An 18,120-nucleotide genomic window follows, 5' to 3' on the forward strand; every position below is an offset into this window, starting at 1 on the left:
GGGGAGCCAGGTTATGGAGGGATTTGAAGGTGATAATAAGGAGTTTGAAGTGGATACGCTGGGGGATAGGGAGCCAGTGGAGGTTATGAAGGCCAGGGATGATGATGTCACGTGTGGGAGTGTGTGAGAAGACGACCAGCAGAAAAAAAAAAAGGGAGCACGTTGGAAACATTGACGGAGAGGGGAGAAGTTATGTGTTATGGGATGAGGGATTTGGGACCAATGATGAAGTTAACTTTGAGAAAGTTTCCTTGGAAGCCAGAGTTTGACTTCGATGATGCAGTCAGTGAGGATAAAGTGAGTGGCAGGAGTGATGGCTCTGGTGAGAATGTGGAGCTGAATGTCGTCAGTAAAGCAGTGAAACTGAAGTCCATGGCGGCGGATGATGTGACCAAGGGGGAGCATATACATGATGAAGAGGAGGGATCTGAGAACTGAACCTTGGGGAACACCTTGGAAGAGAGGAGCAGTGGGGGATTTGCAGTTGTTTATACTGATGATCTGATATCTGCCAGAGAGGAATGATTTGAGCCAGGAGAGTGCAGAGCCAGTTGATGTTAAAAAATGGTGGTTGATGGTGGTTGATGGTGTCAAATGCTGCGCTCAGGTCAAGTAGGATGAGGATGTTGAGGTTTCCAGCATCAGAGGAGAGAAGGTTGTTTGTCTACTCAACAGTGAAAGTTTGTTAATAGGAATAAAATGCATGTTTACGGTACAGCATGTGAAAGATGCCCTATGTTAACTACTGTATTGGAAATGTGGCTCCTACAGAACAGATATCTTAAATCAGTTAACTGCTTTCACATTCTTCACTTTGTGACACTCCTGTTTCTGAATGCCTTCAACACAGAAACTCGATTTGTTTGCTTGGCAGCAGGTGACTAGATGTCTGACTTTGTGTGCACAACCATCCTCCCTGACCTTCCCCTTAACATTTCCTTGGAAAGACCCATACATTGTTTGGTCCTTCAGGCAGCCTTGGGTTGAAATGTGTTGGAGCATGTCATGATGGAACCTATCCCTGTGTGATTGTGTCCACGCTTATAGGACTTAAAGGTATCAATGACCAATTTTTAAAGGTGCACTGTGGAGTTTTGTTTGAGAAATGTATAGAAGTTATGGTGGGGGGGGGGGGGGGGGCCTGCAACAGTGACATCGTTACTCTCCTGGTTAGGGCTGGGAATCCTTGGGTGTCTCACGATTCGATTTTGATTCTTGGGGTCACGACTTGATTCAGAATTGACTTTCGATTCAAAATGATTCATGGATTCATGATTCAAAGTCTATTTATGAATGAGTACATACTTCAGGATCTACTCCAGTCATCTGTGAGACTGAATTTCTTGTTGCTCTATTTGCCATTCTACTGAGTTAAAGAGCTGGCACTTAGCAGGGAGTGACGGATTATCCACCAAAAAAAAGTTATGAATTGATTTGAAATCTTATGAGAAGAATCTTGATTTTTACATAAATTGATTTTTTTCCCCACCTCTACTCCTGGTAGCTCTAAAGCTCTATACAGTGTTCAGGGACCCATTTTTTTCTTTGAGCAAAGTTTGTGTGTTTAGTCTCCAACTTTCAAATTTCACTTCCAAATCTACATAGAGCACCTTTAAAGGGAGCTTTTACATTTCAGTGTGTGTGTATTATGTTTATGTGTGTTCTCCTGATACGATGATTAATCCTTACCCCATGTGTATGTATTTATGTGTTGAGGTATGTATGCACATGCAACCCAAAAAGCCATTTAACATTGCTATTTACTCAATGGAACATAAAACAAAACGGCTTCTTAATCCTTCCAAGGTGTGTGGCTGGCTCCCCTTGAGGTCGTAATACCGCTTTACTGGAGCAGTTAAAATACTCAAGCAATAAAGACAAAAGAAAGGAAACATCCAAGCACAGGTCACACACATAAAGTGCTTGGCATTTGCTCAAAGCTGGTCAGGAAGTAGTGAAAGCTGCTGCTCCTTCATAGTGGGGCTTGATGGGGGCTTTCCAGGGCTGTGGGCCAGATTGTTATAGCCAGGATCTGAAAGCCTATTTGTTTACCTGAAAGAAAGGTACAGGAGTCAAACAGAGAAATGGAAATGTTGAATAAAGGTTAGCTTAGCCTTTTTCACATATGCACTCCGGATAATATCTAGATATTTACAGGAGGACTTCTCCGGAGATTCTCCCGTCCTAGCCGTTCACATATGCTCCTCACAGCGGGGGACTTTCCCTGTCGGGGGGGGGGGGATTTCCCGAGGTAAGACATCGTTAATAAACTTTGCGGAAGTAGTGGCCGTAGCAACAGAGTCCTCTACACGACGTTATAATGAGAATATTTGCCTTTATATCAATGCTATGTGTAGTCCAATGGAATGACAACATCCACAAAAGAGAGGAGAACAACATACTGACGAACAGAAAACATAATGCAGCCGTTTAATTACGTGCACGGAGATCGTAGAGGTCGCGTGCAGACACTTTAGCCGGTCACTATATAAACGTCATTCTCTTTCCATTGGCTCGAGGTGAGCTCGAGTTGAAATCTCCGGAGTTTATGCGGCCGCGTTCAGACATCAGCTAACTCAGATTTTTTGCGGAAAAAATACTAGGGGTCTGGCTGGAGAAACTCCGGGTAAAGTCTGTGCGAAAAATGCGTGTGTTTGCCTTTACAAATAGCCTAAAGAACCTCAGGGTAGACTAATATCCAGAGTTTTTCAGGAGATTTCCGTATGTGTGAAAAGGGTTCTTGACTCTGCTGGTTAGGATAACTACTCCTCACACCACAGACGTTGGCCTAAGTGGTAATGGTGCTGACAAAATGAGTAAGGATCATTTGTGTGGTTGCTTCTTTCAAAGTTGCTGTTGTTGACTCTAGAGACGCTAAATCAGAAATTTGGGAACCTGCTACCATTTCCTAGCCATGCTTTAAAACTAAGCAAATAAAGACATGGAGGGAGTTGCATTCCTGTTTGTTTTAGATATAAAGATCTTGATAGCTCACTGAAGTCTGAAGAAGCAGAGCGGGATTTTCTGGCACAACTTCACCAATGAAGAGTGAAAGGCTTGAAGAGGTCGAAAAGCTCCAGCAATGCTTGTAGTTTGAAGATCAACTTGATTAACAAATTAGACCGACGCGACCCTGGTGCAAACCAAACAACCGTACTAAGATTGGGTCTCGGGCCTGCTTTTTCTTTGGACTATCGTCCAGATTGTTTGTAGTAAGAACAGGAACCATCAGAAGTAACTAATCCATTCATAAGCATTCACACGCCGATGACGAAGCAACTGGAGCAATATCGGTGTCTTGACCAAGGACACATCAGACAGGTTGCTGCAGGAGCTGGGGATCGAACCCTCGAACCCTTGAAAGTCAACGACTCTACCAACTGAGCCACAGCCGCCCCCATTGTCCCCATGAGCGTCTTTGGTGTGATGTTTACCTACAGTGATAAATGCAAACAATATAAAAACCAGGGACCAGAGACAAATCAACCTGTTTTTTCTGCCACTGGAGTCAACTAGTCTTTTTTACTTCAGGGACTTTTCCAGACTCATCAGAGAGCATTTCCCTTCCGCATCACACATTTATGTCCTCTTGTAAATGAGTGAACACAGACCTAACTTGAGGTAATTATGCAACATTGTAACAAATTGGTCCATGATTCGGACCACAGCAAACAAACTAAAGGTGTGAAAACGATCAATATTTGTTATGTTTTAAGTCTGTAAGACTTCTAAAGTCATGCTTCATAAGTTGTACCCTTCTCTTAGTTCACTATGTGATAAATGTAATTCAAAAGATGGTACTTTGCTGCATTTATTTTTGGATTGTCCATTAATGTATCAGTTCTGGTCAAGAATCTTTTTGTTTTTCTCTGAGGGTTTATCAGAGAACTCTCTCTCCTGACAGAGACTTGGCTCTCTTTGGAGCCTCAGAGGACTCCGCATTGCTTCCTTCACATATCCAAACAGCTCTGCTGATGTGCATGGTATTAGCAATAAAACAGATACTCAAAGACTGGAAGCCACCGACTCCACCATGCTTCAGATACTGGTTGCATGAACTGGTTTCAGTGATACACATGGAGAATTTGCGAACTAATAATTCAAAATGTAAACATAAATGGGAAGAACCTTGGGGTCCCTTCCTGCAACATTTGGAGTCATCTTGACAGCATTTGTACCTATGTATAGATTGATCGCTTTCATTTGCTGTGTTTTATTTATGGACTATTATTCAAAAAATCAATTTAAAAAGTCTGTAAGACACGCCACCTGTATGACCCTATGATATACCTTTGAACATGTTGAGCAGAGTTTAAATGCAGCCTAATGCAGTCACTAGCTATATTATTTACCACGTTTCATTCTAAACTATGATGTAGATTGTGAGGAAAACATGAAGCTGTCCAACATCCTCCCTTGTTAAACATCTACACTGTTAATAATGCCAAGTTCCACATCCAAGCCCAGTAGGAAGCCACATATTAGAATATATTGCGCTGTGCTATAACAGGGTGGGCTGAGGTACCCTGTGCTCAGTTCAGCCTGTGTTTGATTGTGAGGAGCAGATTTAAGTAGGTGGGTGTGTGGGTGGCCTGGGTGGTATGGAGGTATAAAGTTTCTGTTGTGCTCTTACAAATGTTGTTGTGTTTTTTAAAGGTTTAAGTCAACATGAGAAGGCTATGTGATAAGATGAGTTGAATGACCTACAGGGGAAACAGTAATGAAATGTAAGTTGATGTTTTGTTGCTGTTTAGTAGCCCTAAAAACAGAACGGCATCCAGTTAAAATAGGGATTGATCCAGTCTTGTTAACATTTAAGGGACAGATTGGGATAAGAGATGGTGGATTGATTTCTGCAGCGTAAAGAATAATATCACAAAGTGAAGCAGCACAATCTATAATATTGACAGCCACCACAGCTGGAGGGGGTTAAAGGTCGCATATAATACAAAGTACACTTTACCATGTTTTTCTGGTACGTCTTCTGCCTGCTCCACTTTTCAGAAAATGTGTGCTCAAACAGGCCGTTTGAAGATTTTCCCTTCATGACATCACAAAGGGCAGTAACCCCTCCCCCAGTTGCGATTTTGTTCTGCCCTCTGAGGGGGCAATCACACTGGACAATACGTACTGTGCCTAAGCACGCTTCACCCCTAAAGTCCAGTTTGTTTGACCAGTGTGAGTGCTCTGATCTGTGCGACAGCACGGTACACTTCTTTGAATGGGCACAAAACGTGGACAGCCTTCATTATTGAGAAATCCTGGAGTGATATGTCTAACACATGCATGTGTTGTATTACGACGTTATGAACAAGAGGTAACCATGCTCAGGCCGGGTTAGTCCTGGAGCAGTGTGAGTGCAGGCCAGCGGTGGAATGAGGAGGGGGGACAATCGTGCTTAAGCGCGGGACAACTTTGCCTAGTGTGAGTGCACCCTGAGTCTGACTTTGTATTGTAAACAATCAATGTGTGTGACCTAACTTCTGTGGGTCTTCCAGCCACTTACTAGTGTGCAGATTCTGGTTGCATATTTGCAACATGTCAGCGCCAGTCACAGGGATATCCTAGCTTCATACAGAACTGTTGAGATCTGCTGTGTGCAGAGATATGCCTGTCATGCTTAGATAAGCTGTGGTGGGTTTGGGCCTTCACTCTCACTCTTAACTGAAAATTATAACTAGCCTCTTTCTTTTTCTCTTCTTAGCTACACCGTCACCGTCCCATTTGTCTCTTAGCCTCGTTCATTGTGTCAAACAGTAAATGGCTGAAGGCTGCTGTGTGAACTGAAACCGTACGCACTTGCTAATAGCTGTCGATTGGTCCGCGCTGTGGACATGGGAGGGACACTCTTCTCACTGTTGAAAGTCATTGTACTATCAACTTTAATAATATTATTGTTAGGTGGAACAGTTACATATTGTTGCGATAAAGAAGCAATGTATTGAATGATTCAGCATATCCACAATACTAACTAACTGTTGATCCATTCTACTTATCTACAAAAACACATAATAGTTACTGATAACGTTTCTTTTCTCCCTTTATTTTGGTTTTCAACTTGACGAGCTTGCTGATTACAAAATGTAGCTACCTGAGCCTTGGAATGGCACGGACATATAAGACCCGGGCTCTGTGCCTTTCAGACGTTTTTCCACTTGCTTGTAAAATGGACGGCATCTAAGGAAAATTTCCCCAATGGGACAATAAAATATATCTTATCCTAACTGTAGGTGGTTACCTTACCAAAGTTATAAAGTGCAAAATGCAAAACATCACCTGACTAATAAGAGCAGCAATAGTCCAGGATAGGACACATTAGGGGACACACAATACATGTTGACAAATTCAGTGTCTTATTATTTGCTATAAAATGACACTTGACTAATGTGATGGCCTTAAGAGAAGTTCATATTTTGTATGAACATGCGATGATCTGATTTATACTAGATGCAATCAGAGAACAACTTGACATTCCAGTTATTTCCTGGTTCAGGTACATTTGTTTGCAGCCAGCAAGATGGACATCCATCAAGACACACAGATTTCAAGACAAATGCAACAATGAACAATACATGAGAGAGGAGATCTAAACCAACTCACACATGTAACTAAAAAAGACAGGAAGTGACAGAAGCACTAAAGGTTCAGAGAGTTTACAAGTCTACACTACAGTCACAAATGCACACATTCTAATACACACACACACACACACACACACACACACACACACATACACGATACTACTACTTTCCAGTGCAAACACATAATGACATTGGCTGGCTGACATGCTGAATCATCACGTGACTTATATAGGTCATTTAAACATGGTCAACTGGCAGTGAGGCATGCGGGCGGGGCAGGGGGATTACTCTTCTGTCGCTGTGTGTTATATGGCGAGTGCAGGGGATGTGAGTCAACAAGCTCTTCAAACAGAGGGCTGGCACGCGAGGTCCTCAGAGTCCCTCCAGGATTCACAATAGTTTATTCATCTCAACCCCGATCAGAGGAGTAAGAGAGGAGTAAGGACACACTCACACAAGGCAATCTGTACCGTGACTAACCACGCTTCAGCCTTAAAGTCCAGTTTGTTTGATTAGTGTGACTGCTCCGATCTGGTTTCAAACACGGTACACTTCTTTGTCCCTGGCACGCTTAGAAGAGGTGTGCTTCAGCACGTTACAGTTCATGCACGAGCACAAACACAGGTACACAACGCTGACAGACTTCATTATGGAGAAATCCCCGGAGTGTTCTGTCTGTATCTGACTAACATGACTCAAAATAAGACACAAAGTCAGTGAAGTAGCCGTCATGTTCAATGTGTTTTTCTCTGATTTGCGGACGCAGACTTGACTGATGGCTTTGATTTTATAAATTTTTTCGAGTCCATCTGTCTTTCATTTCATTTATTTATTTAATTAGGACAGTGCACATTAATCAACATATCAACAACATAGTATCCATGTAAATATGCCGGAATTAGCACAAAAACTAAATTTCATCCGTAGTCCTAAGGCAGGTACTGACAAGAAAAACAAAAAACATGAAACAAATGTACAATAACAGGACAGTTTGAACAGAACGACACACACAAAAAGATAACAGATAACTTTACAAACAAATGAGACAAACAACAAAACAAAACAAAACAAACAAATTGGACACTGTCGTTGCATTAGAAATAGCAGACCCACATGTAATTAGCTAATTCAAATCACAGGATGAGCCAGAAGTCCTGGGGAACAGGCACCAAAAGGGGAGGACAGATTTTACATATGAGTACATGACTGCTTTGTTTTTAACCAATGTTTGTCTTGTAAACTAAGCCCGCTTCATGATCACGTAAAGCCTTTTATGTGTGGCATATAATTATGTGCAAGAGGTAACCTGAGTGCAGGCCAGCGGGAGAATGGAGAGGGGGGGCAGTCGTGCTTAAGCAGGACAACTTTGCCTAGTGTGAGTGCGCCCTAATGCTGTAGAATCGGCCGGCGCCTGTCCATGCAGGGATTTAAAAAATACTAACAAGACTCTTGAATTGTATTCTAAAATGTTTGGGAAGCCAGTGTAAAGTTTGGTAAAAGGTTTACCTTTGAGGTTCAGCTGATTCAGATTCAGAAGAGGGGAATATTGTTGATCATCAAGTGTCCAAATAAACTTACAACAACTTGCTTATCTGTTTAATCTCTCCAGTCCAATCTCTGTAAATCCCTTATTTAGGCACTAGACCCTGATTCAGGGATCAACCTAGGGCTCAACAAAATGTTCAATCACTGAAATGACAAGGTACTATAGAGTGCTTCAGAATCAGTAAAGATGTTTTTTAAATAAGTTCATACATTTAGTTTTTTATAATTTAGCTGAAGCTTTGATATTTGACTGATTCATTTTGAATAATGAAACAAGGTGGCAGTAATTTAAAGCAAATGTAAATGTGCCCTCGTACTGTACACTTTGTGCATGTCGGTGGAGATCAGGGAAGGGAACACACCGTCACTTTTAAAAAACTCATTATTTCTGTATTGATTTCATGGTTATATAACTGTGCGTTATGTTCTGTAATATTTTATCAACTGTTGCTTTGTAACTTGTTTTAGAAAGCGCTATACAAATAAAGGTATTATTAGTATTTCCTTTACCTGTAAACTATATGCAGATGATACAAAATGCAGCAGCACGACTGGTCTTCAACCTTCCTAAAAGAGCACATGTCACTCCGCTGTTCATCTCCTTACACTGGCTCCCAGTTACTGCTCACATCAAATTTAAAACTCTGCTGCTCGCTTACAAAACAGACACAGAAACATCTCCTCCTTACTTTAACTCTCTCATCCAGGTCTACACTCCCTCCCGCCCACTACGCTCTGCCAATGAAAGGCGTCTGATCCAACCTTCACAACAGGGTCCTAAGTCTCTGACTAGACTCTTCTCCTCTGTCGCCCCCCGGTGGTGGAATGAACTTCCAAACTCCATTCGATCTGCAGAGTCCCTCTGCACCTTTAAGAAAAAGCTAAAGACCCAGCTCTTTATGAATACCTACTAACTTAATGATAGTGATGATTACTATGATTATGATGATGGTTTTGATAATAACGATATTTAGGAATGGTTTTGATGCTGATAAGAACTCTCAAGAACAGATTTCAATGTTGTACTCTGCCTCTGGTCACTTCCTGTCAGCACCTCTGGTCACTTCCTGTCAGCACCTGTGTGTCCGATCAGAATTAAAGCTGTTTGTTTTCACTTACTGTCGTTGTTTCCTCCTCTCTACATCCTAGATTGTGTTGTACTTACTCTCTGATGTCCGTCGCTTTGGATAAAAGCGTCAATAAAATTGTAGACGAGATTTTCTTTTACCTTTCACTGACAGTTTACTGCATCTTGGATAGCCTGATCAAAAAAGTGATTACAATCCATCTTAGTTTTCTTTGAATATTCTTTGCTTATCCAGGATGCAAGTTTTACTTTACTTTGTCTACTCTGGCTGATTTACTTTTCTTTTGCTCTTCTCAGGCGTTGATATCTTGAAGCTGGTGGCGGCCAATGTGGGTACACAGTGGATCGACATCTATCAGATGCTGGCCAATGCCACTGAGAGGGAGGTGGCAGCCTTCTCCAACGGCTACTCATCAGATAATGAGCGAGCGTACGCTGCCCTGCAGCACTGGACCATCCGGGACAGCGAAGCCAACCTGGCCAAGCTTATAAATGCCCTTCACCGACAGCGACGCATTGATGTGGTGGAGAAGATCCGCTGTGTCCTGGAGGACAACCCACAGGTAGGCTGAGAAGGAGGGGTGGACATGATATTCCATTGAAGACATGGTTTCAGCTCTGTCAACTTCAAAGCAGCAAGCTGAAGTACACATTAAGGCTCATTCACCGACATCTTTGGTTCTTCTTAAATTTGTTTTTAAGAAGCTGAGAAAAGTCTAAACTAGTGGTGCGTTCCATTGGTTCATCACAAGTTGGAAATTCCGAGTTGCCGGTCTGATATTTAATCAGGAACGCCTCCCGAAAGTTGGAATTCAGACTTGTACAGCATACAGAAAGTATTCAGACCCCTTCACTTTTTTCACATTTTATTTAGTTGCAGCCTTATGGTGTCCTCATCATTCTACACTCAATAAACCATAAAGACTAAGTGGAAACAGAATTCTAGAAATGTATGCAAATTTATAAAAACTTGAAATATCACACTGACATAAGTATTCAGACCCTTCATTCAGTATATAGTTGAAGCACATTTGTCCACCATGGGTGCACAGCAATTTTCAGGTCTCTCTAGAGATGTTTGATTGGTTTCAACGCAGGGCTCTGGCTGGGCTACTCAAAGGCATTCATACAGTTGTCCCTAAGCCACTCATGCATTGTCTTGGCTGTGAGCTTAAGGTCATTGTCCCGTTGGAAGGTGATCCTTCAGCCCAGTCTGAGGTCCTGAGCACTCTGGGCCAGGTTTTCATTAAGGATAACTCTGTATTTTCAGCTTTCCCTAAACCCTGACCAGTTGCCCAGTCCCTGCACATCCAAATTAATATTTTGCCTTAAGCTTTTAAACCACTTTAAACATTTTACGACTTTTTATTAACTGTTAACTGTAACTATTTTCATTAATGCACGCAGGAGCACACACACCGTTTGATCTGGTTGCAATCGATCTGGATGCAACAGCCTCTGTCTGTGATTTGTCTTGTATGTTGTCTGCGTGTTTCAGTCTCAGTCTGCTGGTGTGTTTTGCGGTAAATCGATGACTTTTGCGGTAAATCGATGACTTTTATTTGTGTTCCACCACAACGCTGTACGTGTTGCAAAAAAGTTTATCCCCGCTTTGGTGAAGAACATCGGGGAATTGCATTGCACGGTCCTTAGCTGTAATTTTTGTAGGTAAATGTGCGAGGTTTGTGTCTGCATCTGCATAAAGAAGTGAGTTTGGTCAAACTTTGGTGACATATGGCTCAACATTTTCACAGGGAAACTATTACTACAGAAACTATTTTGATTGGTCAAATTTGCAGAAAGGTTGAGGTGATTGGATAAAATTCACAGGGATTGGTTTAATTTGTGTTTATTTTTTACATCCCAACATCCTGGAGGGACTGATTATTGGTTTCATCAGACCATATATTATCTTGTTTCTGGCAGTCTGACTGTCCTTTAGCTGCTTTTTTTCCATCTGGCCACTCTGCCATAAAGATTGGTAAAAGAAAAAACAACAACAGTGATATACAGTGATAAATCTAAAACAAAGCAAACAGTGACGTCCAGAATAAAAATAATCCTCTGGTCTACAATCCAAGAATATAAGAGAACTCTCTTTAAAGATAAAATGTCAGTCATAATGTCCACAAAAACTCATAAAATGTTCTCTATTCAACACGAGTCTGGCCTGTCTCATTCACTCTGGACCCCGGTAGATGATTCCAGAGGAGAGGGTCCTCATAACTGAAGGCTCTACCTCAATAAAATTGAAACACTTACAGTCTTTTGGCGCCATCTAGTGTCTGTGTTATGTATCATCACAATTAACTATACATACATGTCATTTTTATGTGGGTTACTTTTTTAAATGATGCAACGTGACAGATTCAATGAAATAACCGTGTGTAAAGGTAAAGTTTTTTTTTAAATTGTTACCTAAGTGCTTAGTTCCTATTCATGACCTGACACTTTGTAGTTTAATGACAACATTGCATCGTTAAAATATGATATGTATTTATAAATGATATGTAATGATGCAAAAGGTGCAAAAGATAGGAAAACAGAATGGTCAATCATTTTGCTCAGACATTGCTGTGCATTGTGATCTGCATAATGACATAATTAGCTCCTGAGTGTTTCTTCTTTTGATTCTCTAAGAACAAGAAAACCTTGATGAATGTCTGAGTCTTCTTGAAATCCCCGTAAACAAGCTCTATGAACACATTTCCTCTAAGAATGGCCGGCCAACTTTACTTTGAGTCCGTCTCCCACTGAAACCGTACAAGTGAGAAAATCACAGTAATTTAAAATATAGATTTTTTTATAGAGCATTTTTCAGAATGTGAGTTACAGGCAGATCATAAAATCATGAGCCATAGTAAAGACTGAGGAATTTTACAAGACGTTAAAATCCTTAAAAGATCTTGTTTTTTTAAATAAATCTTAACAGTTTTAAATGGTATGAAAATGTTAAAGTCATTTCATCTTGATGGCATTGATTCTTCAAACTAAGTAGAGAGAGGCAGGGGATCACAGCTCTCCTGCTTAAGACTTGATAACAAAGGTGGAACATTTGTCTTGGAAAAATCTTTGTGCTCAGTTGGTAGATTTGTCGTCTCGCAACCATACGGTTGGGGGTTCAATCCCCAGCTCCTGCAGCCACATGTCTGCTGCATCCTTGGGCAAGACACTGAAGCTCTACGGCGTTTGAATGGGATTAGTTACTTCTGATGGTCTCACTACATAGCAACACCTTACATCAGTGTTGACATGCGGTGTAAACATAAGCTTAAGTCCATTTACCATTTACCAAGTGTGAGCCATATACCTAAGTATCTAAAACATTGAGTTGACCCAAAGTTTGTCTTATCTACAGGAGTGATGGGCTTTAGTTCACTCCTTCTATCCAGATTTGTTTCCGAATTATGTACGTAGATTTTATAATTCAGGAAGACTTGAGAGGGGCTCTAATAGATACAACAACATGTCATCTGTATCCGGTGGATCCCCTTAGCAGAGCTGTGTTTCAAGGCTAATACAAGTGTTTTAAGTGTGACAGGGAAGAAGAGGGTAACCCTGTCGAGCGCCTCGTTTGAAATATGTAGACTTATTAGTACAGACTGCAGCCATTGGAAAAGTATTTAACATTTTAATCCAGGATTTAAATTTAGCGCCAAAATGAAATCATTCAAAGATCTTTAAAAGATAGTCTAACTTCACCTGATCAAATGCTTTTTCAGCATCCAATGAGAGTATTACCTCTTGATTGTTGTCAAGAAAAAGTTCAATCTCGCTTGATATAAAAGTGACAAGGTCATGATTTGAAAGAAGCCATGATTTAAATCTCCATGAACTGTATGTTGATTGTATGTTAGGAATACATAGTTTCATAACCAAGGGACCATGATCTGAAATGACTATAGCTCTATAGTCATATTCAGTGGCTAGAGATTAAATTCTTTTGTCAAGAAAGAAACAATCCATACTATCCATACACAATATGCAAATCAACAATTTCCACAATCATTGGTGTGAATTGAGTGACAGGTTGCTTAAACTCATACCTCAGTAATTCCCCTTGAAGAAGTATCCTCGCTGATGTTGTACTGTTAACTCTACACACTGAAACAGAAAGCATAAATATGGGGGACAATGTATTCATGACCCTTTCCTTTCCTGTGATTTAATGTATGCCCTTGACGGCACTGTCCAAGGTCAGCCCTGCACAGTCACTGGCTTGTTCTAGTTTGTAAAGACACACAGTTGGCTGGTGCCCAGTGTCTCGGCTTCTCAGTTAATTTGTTGTGACGTTGTCTGTCATCACAGATTAATAATGAGCAGATGATATCAGGCACAAGTCGTTTTGCTGTGTAACTGGACTGATAGGATATCAAATAGAAATGTTTGGTGCATGGAAGGAGTGAGTGTATTAATCAGACCAGAGCATGATTGTTGTCCTGACAGTCAAATATTTTCTACAACAGGATCAAGTTTGAGAACAGAAAGAGACAAAGGCATCTGACCTTGATGATCCTTAATGAACCAGATTTTAAAATGTGTGTGTGTGTGTGTGTGTGTGTGTGTGTGTGTGTGTGTGTGTGTGTGTGTGTGTGTGTGTGTGTGTGTGTGTGTGTGTGTGTGTGTGTGTGTGTGTGTGTGTGTGTGTGTGTGTGTGTGTGTGTGTGTGTGTGTGTGTGTGTGTGTGTGTGTGTGTGTGTGTGTGTGTGTGTGTGTGTGTGCTGGAGCTCTGGACTTGAGCCGATGGTGATGAACATGAAAGGGTTGAACAAACCAACCTCCAGGCCCAAAATAAAATCAGCCCTTTGTTTCCTCTTTTGTTTGTTTGTTTGTTTGTTTATGTCTCACCTGTCTAGTCTTTCCCCTCCTCGGCTTGGGAGGAGCATTAAGGAGGGAAAGGCAGGTGATGAAGTCGTGAATCCCTGAATGTGTATGACGTAACTGGAGGTTCAGTATTGGTCTAAAAGCACCACCTTCATAATTATTCTAACAGTTTCAGCTGTTGGAAATATTTGAGGTAATCTAAGAACTCAACAAAAAATATATATAACATGGGTTTAATCTTTTTTTAATGAATGTAGATATTTTAATGTAAATATCAAATAAAATTGTACATTTAAAAGAAGAAAGATTAAGAAGGTGGCGATAAATTTGAACAAAGAAGGGGTGAGAGATACAGGGAGTAAATATATGAGTTGTATGATTGCATAAAAAGGCAAAGATAGAGAGTGAGGATAAGGATGAGAACATGATGGAGAGAAAAGTTTAAGTATGGATGGAAAGGTACAACGTTTTAAAAAGTCAGCTGTCATCTCTGTCAACGTTATTTTTCTGTTTCTAACCTGTAGTGTGACATCAACCAGCTGATGGCCTCAGTGAATGTAAGCCAAAGTCTCAGCCCGATCCACAAGCCAACAGAGTCTCCCAGCAGCATCGGCAGTGGCTCCCACAGCAGCAGCAGCAGCAGTTGTGGGAGCGTGGGCCGGGTCAGCGGTGTCGCCCTGGAGCAGTCACCGGTGGATCGCATCAAAGGCTTCTTCCCCGATGAATCGGAGCCCTTGCTTCGCTGTGACTCCACCTCCAGCAAAGACTCTGCTCTCAGCAGGAATGGCTCCTTCATTACCAAAGGTGAGAGTCGCTTGTTCACTCCTTTGTTCACTTTGGGTACCTTTAGACCATTGTTTTCTAGCAGCAGCAGCAGGAAGACTCTGTGGCATGACATTAGGGCATTAGCATTTACAGCCCTTGTTTTAAACACATTTTTAAAAATTCTAGTTTCATGCCAGAAATCGAAACGATGGGCTAAAGACTACAATTATCTGTAGAGCTGAGGTAGACTACAAATATGGTGCAGAATGCAATGTTGGTTCATAACTACAAAACCTTACACATCACTGAGAGTCATTTGTTCTCATGATTATTTAAAAATACTGATTTAAAAGCTTAAAGTCTTTATATGTGATTAAGTCACACTTAAATGTAGAAATCAAGTATATCCTCAGAAAATAACTCTGTGAGTCATGACTGTCTACAATGGGTGTAACACCCGAGTCCCACTGTCTGTGATGTTTTCAGAGTTTTCAGAGTCCTATCTTCACTTTGTTTACATCGCCGGGACGGCCGGCTGACTCCTCCCCTCGTGTATAAAAGTTGTTTAATTGAGGGACTAGAGAAAAGAAGAATAACATACTGTACTCACTGCTTAACTGTGTTTCTAGATCACGCTCATTTCAGGTAAATTTACATGCAGTGTGAAGATACGAGCATAATAAAGATCACTAGCATTAGCATGCTAACACAACATGCACACGTTTCATGCTGGTGCTCAAGCCTTAAAAGATAACAAAAAGTCTGCCCTCTCTGTTTCCCGTGCAGAGAAGAAAGACACTGTGCTCAGGCAGGTGCGCCTCGACCCGTGTGACCTGCAGCCCATCTTTGATGACATGCTGCACATCCTGAACCCGGAGGAGCTGCACCTCATCGAGGAGATCCCGGCTGCCGAGGACAAGCTGGGCCAGCTGTTTGAGATCGCAGGAATCAAGAGTCAGGAGGCGAGCCAGACTCTGCTGGACTCAGTCTACAGCCACCTCCCTGACCTCTTGTAGTGGGCGAGAAGGAATACTGAGGATGAATAGCAACACAGAATAAAATGAAACAAAGGGATTTCTGGTTCACTTTAAGCATGGGTTTATATCTGGATGGACACATTCTGATGTTACTCTGAGGCCACATATGAGCTTGGTGTTTTAAATAAGGTCACTTGAATGACTCTCCTCAATATTTACCCTCCATCTTCTTCTGTGTACACACTGTCACTCCTTCCAATCAACTTCTTTTTCTGACATGCTGCCGGGTCAAAGCTCAAAGAACTCTCAGTGTAACAGTAAAGGAGTGGTTTTTAAACTTTCTCACATTAGGTACAGCCTCGTGTGATCTGCTGTCGCACAAGTATTGTGAAATGATTAACGAGCAAAAAGAGTCTCTGTGTGTACCGAGGGTATAGCTGAATATATGGAAAACACAAGATGCACTTTCTCTAGCTTAACCAGCCAATGCCTTCACTTTGTAAAGGATTAATCATGTATGTTTTGCCAATCATTCAGGCGCTGCCTTGCCTTTAAAAAAAGAATAACTTACAGCTGACTTGATTGCAAGACGGAGAACATCACATGAGCTCAAACCTCTGAATGACACTTCTTTTCTTCTTTACTGTTTTACATGGTGTATAGTCAATCACATGAGTCCTGTGGCTTAGCTTATTTCATGTCTCTTCTCTTGAGCCTCCTGCCTTTTCTTCTCGCCTCCTCCTCCTCCCTTTTGCCTGTTCCTCGAGCAGACCCTCGGTGGGGTCTTTGCGTTGTAGCTTGTAACCACTTTGCCAGACCAGCAGGGGGCGCTGATTGAATAGAGGGGGGCTGACCCTGCTGCTCTGGAGCATAGCCATAAATGAGAAATATTGGATGAATCTTCAAAATGATCCAGTATTACTTCAGTAGTTCTATTAACCTTATCTAATAACACAATGTCTGACTTTGCCTGAGAAGTTTTCCACTTTTGGACAGAGGCTTAGAAAACTACAAACTGAACGATAGGACGAGTGGTGTTCCTCACCCATATCCTGCCTTTCTTGAACCAAAGCAAACATCTGAAACAGTTTGGATGCATCGCTTTGGGAAGCCACTGTCGGACTCATGGACACTTCTTCCAGTGTTACGCACACCCATCTCTTGTTGCCAGTCGCGCTCGCCTCAACAAATGTAGCATTGAAAAAGTGTTCTCGGTACATTTTGGAGCTTCATGTTGATCAAGTGGATGTCTGAGTGTACGTATGGGAATCATGCAATGTTATCTCACTAAACGCTCCATGTAGTTATTAAAACTGAATAATGAAGCACTAATTCTACTAGTCTACTGGAGAAGCAGTCATGTATTTCCTGTGTCCCTCGTTTTCCCTTTTATCCATAAATGACGTTATCTCACTTTTGATTTTGTTTAAATCTTTTTTTCTACTTTGAGTTCCATTGATTATGTTGTTGTAGCATCTTGTTGTTAGCATCCTGACCTTTTTTGTATTTCATGTTTTTAAATGGGCATTCACGTCTTTCCAACCGCTAAGCATGTGAAAATGTCCCGGCGGGGGACGTCAGATATGCATTCACCATACTGTACTTGAAGCCTGTCTACTTGTATTATGGGATTCAAACGTGGAAGAAATAATGTACTCTTCAGTTCTTTCCAGGTTGAATATTATTCAAGTAAAACTAGGGAGCGGCACTATGAAGTCTTGAACTTTAGAGAGTTAACTTTCAGGTGCTGTGAGAGCTCAGACTTGTTTTAGTCACAGAGCCCCCATATGATAACTCACCTCTAAGCCTGACACAACGACTATTTATAACGTCCCAGACTGAAAGAAGACAAAGAAGAGGGGGTGCTGCTGTTGACTGTGGGACGTTTACAATAAAGATGGCGGTGTTAATGATGAATGAGTGTTGCTTTGGGAACTCAAACTGCTGGTTGCTTTTGAACTATTTGGAAAAGGATGAAGAGAAGATGTAAGATCTGAAATGCTCGTACAACTTGAGCCGTTACTATTATTAAAACGACAACATTTCTTAAGAAATATTCCATTTTAAACGTGTAACCAGTATGTCTGACTATGTAATCTCTTTAAATCAACCAATAAAGACTCAAAGCATTTGTCATACGCTCTATGTACCATTTATGTTGTATGTATGAGTGTCCACTGTACGAGTGAAATCGGGACGGAGCGTTGACAATTGTTAATAAAGTTTCATTTGAAAACTCAGACGGACGGCAGTTGGTGAAAGAGAAGGAAGTGGAAGTTGTTGTAGGATATAGAAAAGTTGAAACAATTGTAGATATATGGATACAAGTTTCAGAAAAGTG

General features: G+C 41.3%; 1 protein-coding gene across 2 annotated transcripts in view; it reads left to right on the top strand.

Moving 5' to 3' along the window:
• The window catches only part of tnfrsf21 (tumor necrosis factor receptor superfamily, member 21), a 32,169-nt gene extending 14,252 nt beyond the window's left edge, over nucleotides 1-17,917 (top strand). For both annotated transcript variants that reach the window (XM_061051332.1, XM_061051331.1), the window contains exons 4-6: nucleotides 9,511-9,776; nucleotides 14,562-14,841; nucleotides 15,589-17,917. In XM_061051332.1, the coding sequence (XP_060907315.1) occupies nucleotides 9,511-9,776; nucleotides 14,562-14,841; nucleotides 15,589-15,818 (776 nt within the window). In that variant the 3' untranslated portion in view covers nucleotides 15,819-17,917. The remainder of the gene's footprint in view (nucleotides 1-9,510; nucleotides 9,777-14,561; nucleotides 14,842-15,588) is intronic.
• Nucleotides 17,918-18,120: the final 203 nt, after the last annotated feature.

This window comes from Labrus mixtus, chromosome 12 (assembly GCF_963584025.1).
Source record: "Labrus mixtus chromosome 12, fLabMix1.1, whole genome shotgun sequence".
Lineage (NCBI taxonomy): Eukaryota > Metazoa > Chordata > Actinopteri > Labriformes > Labridae > Labrus > Labrus mixtus.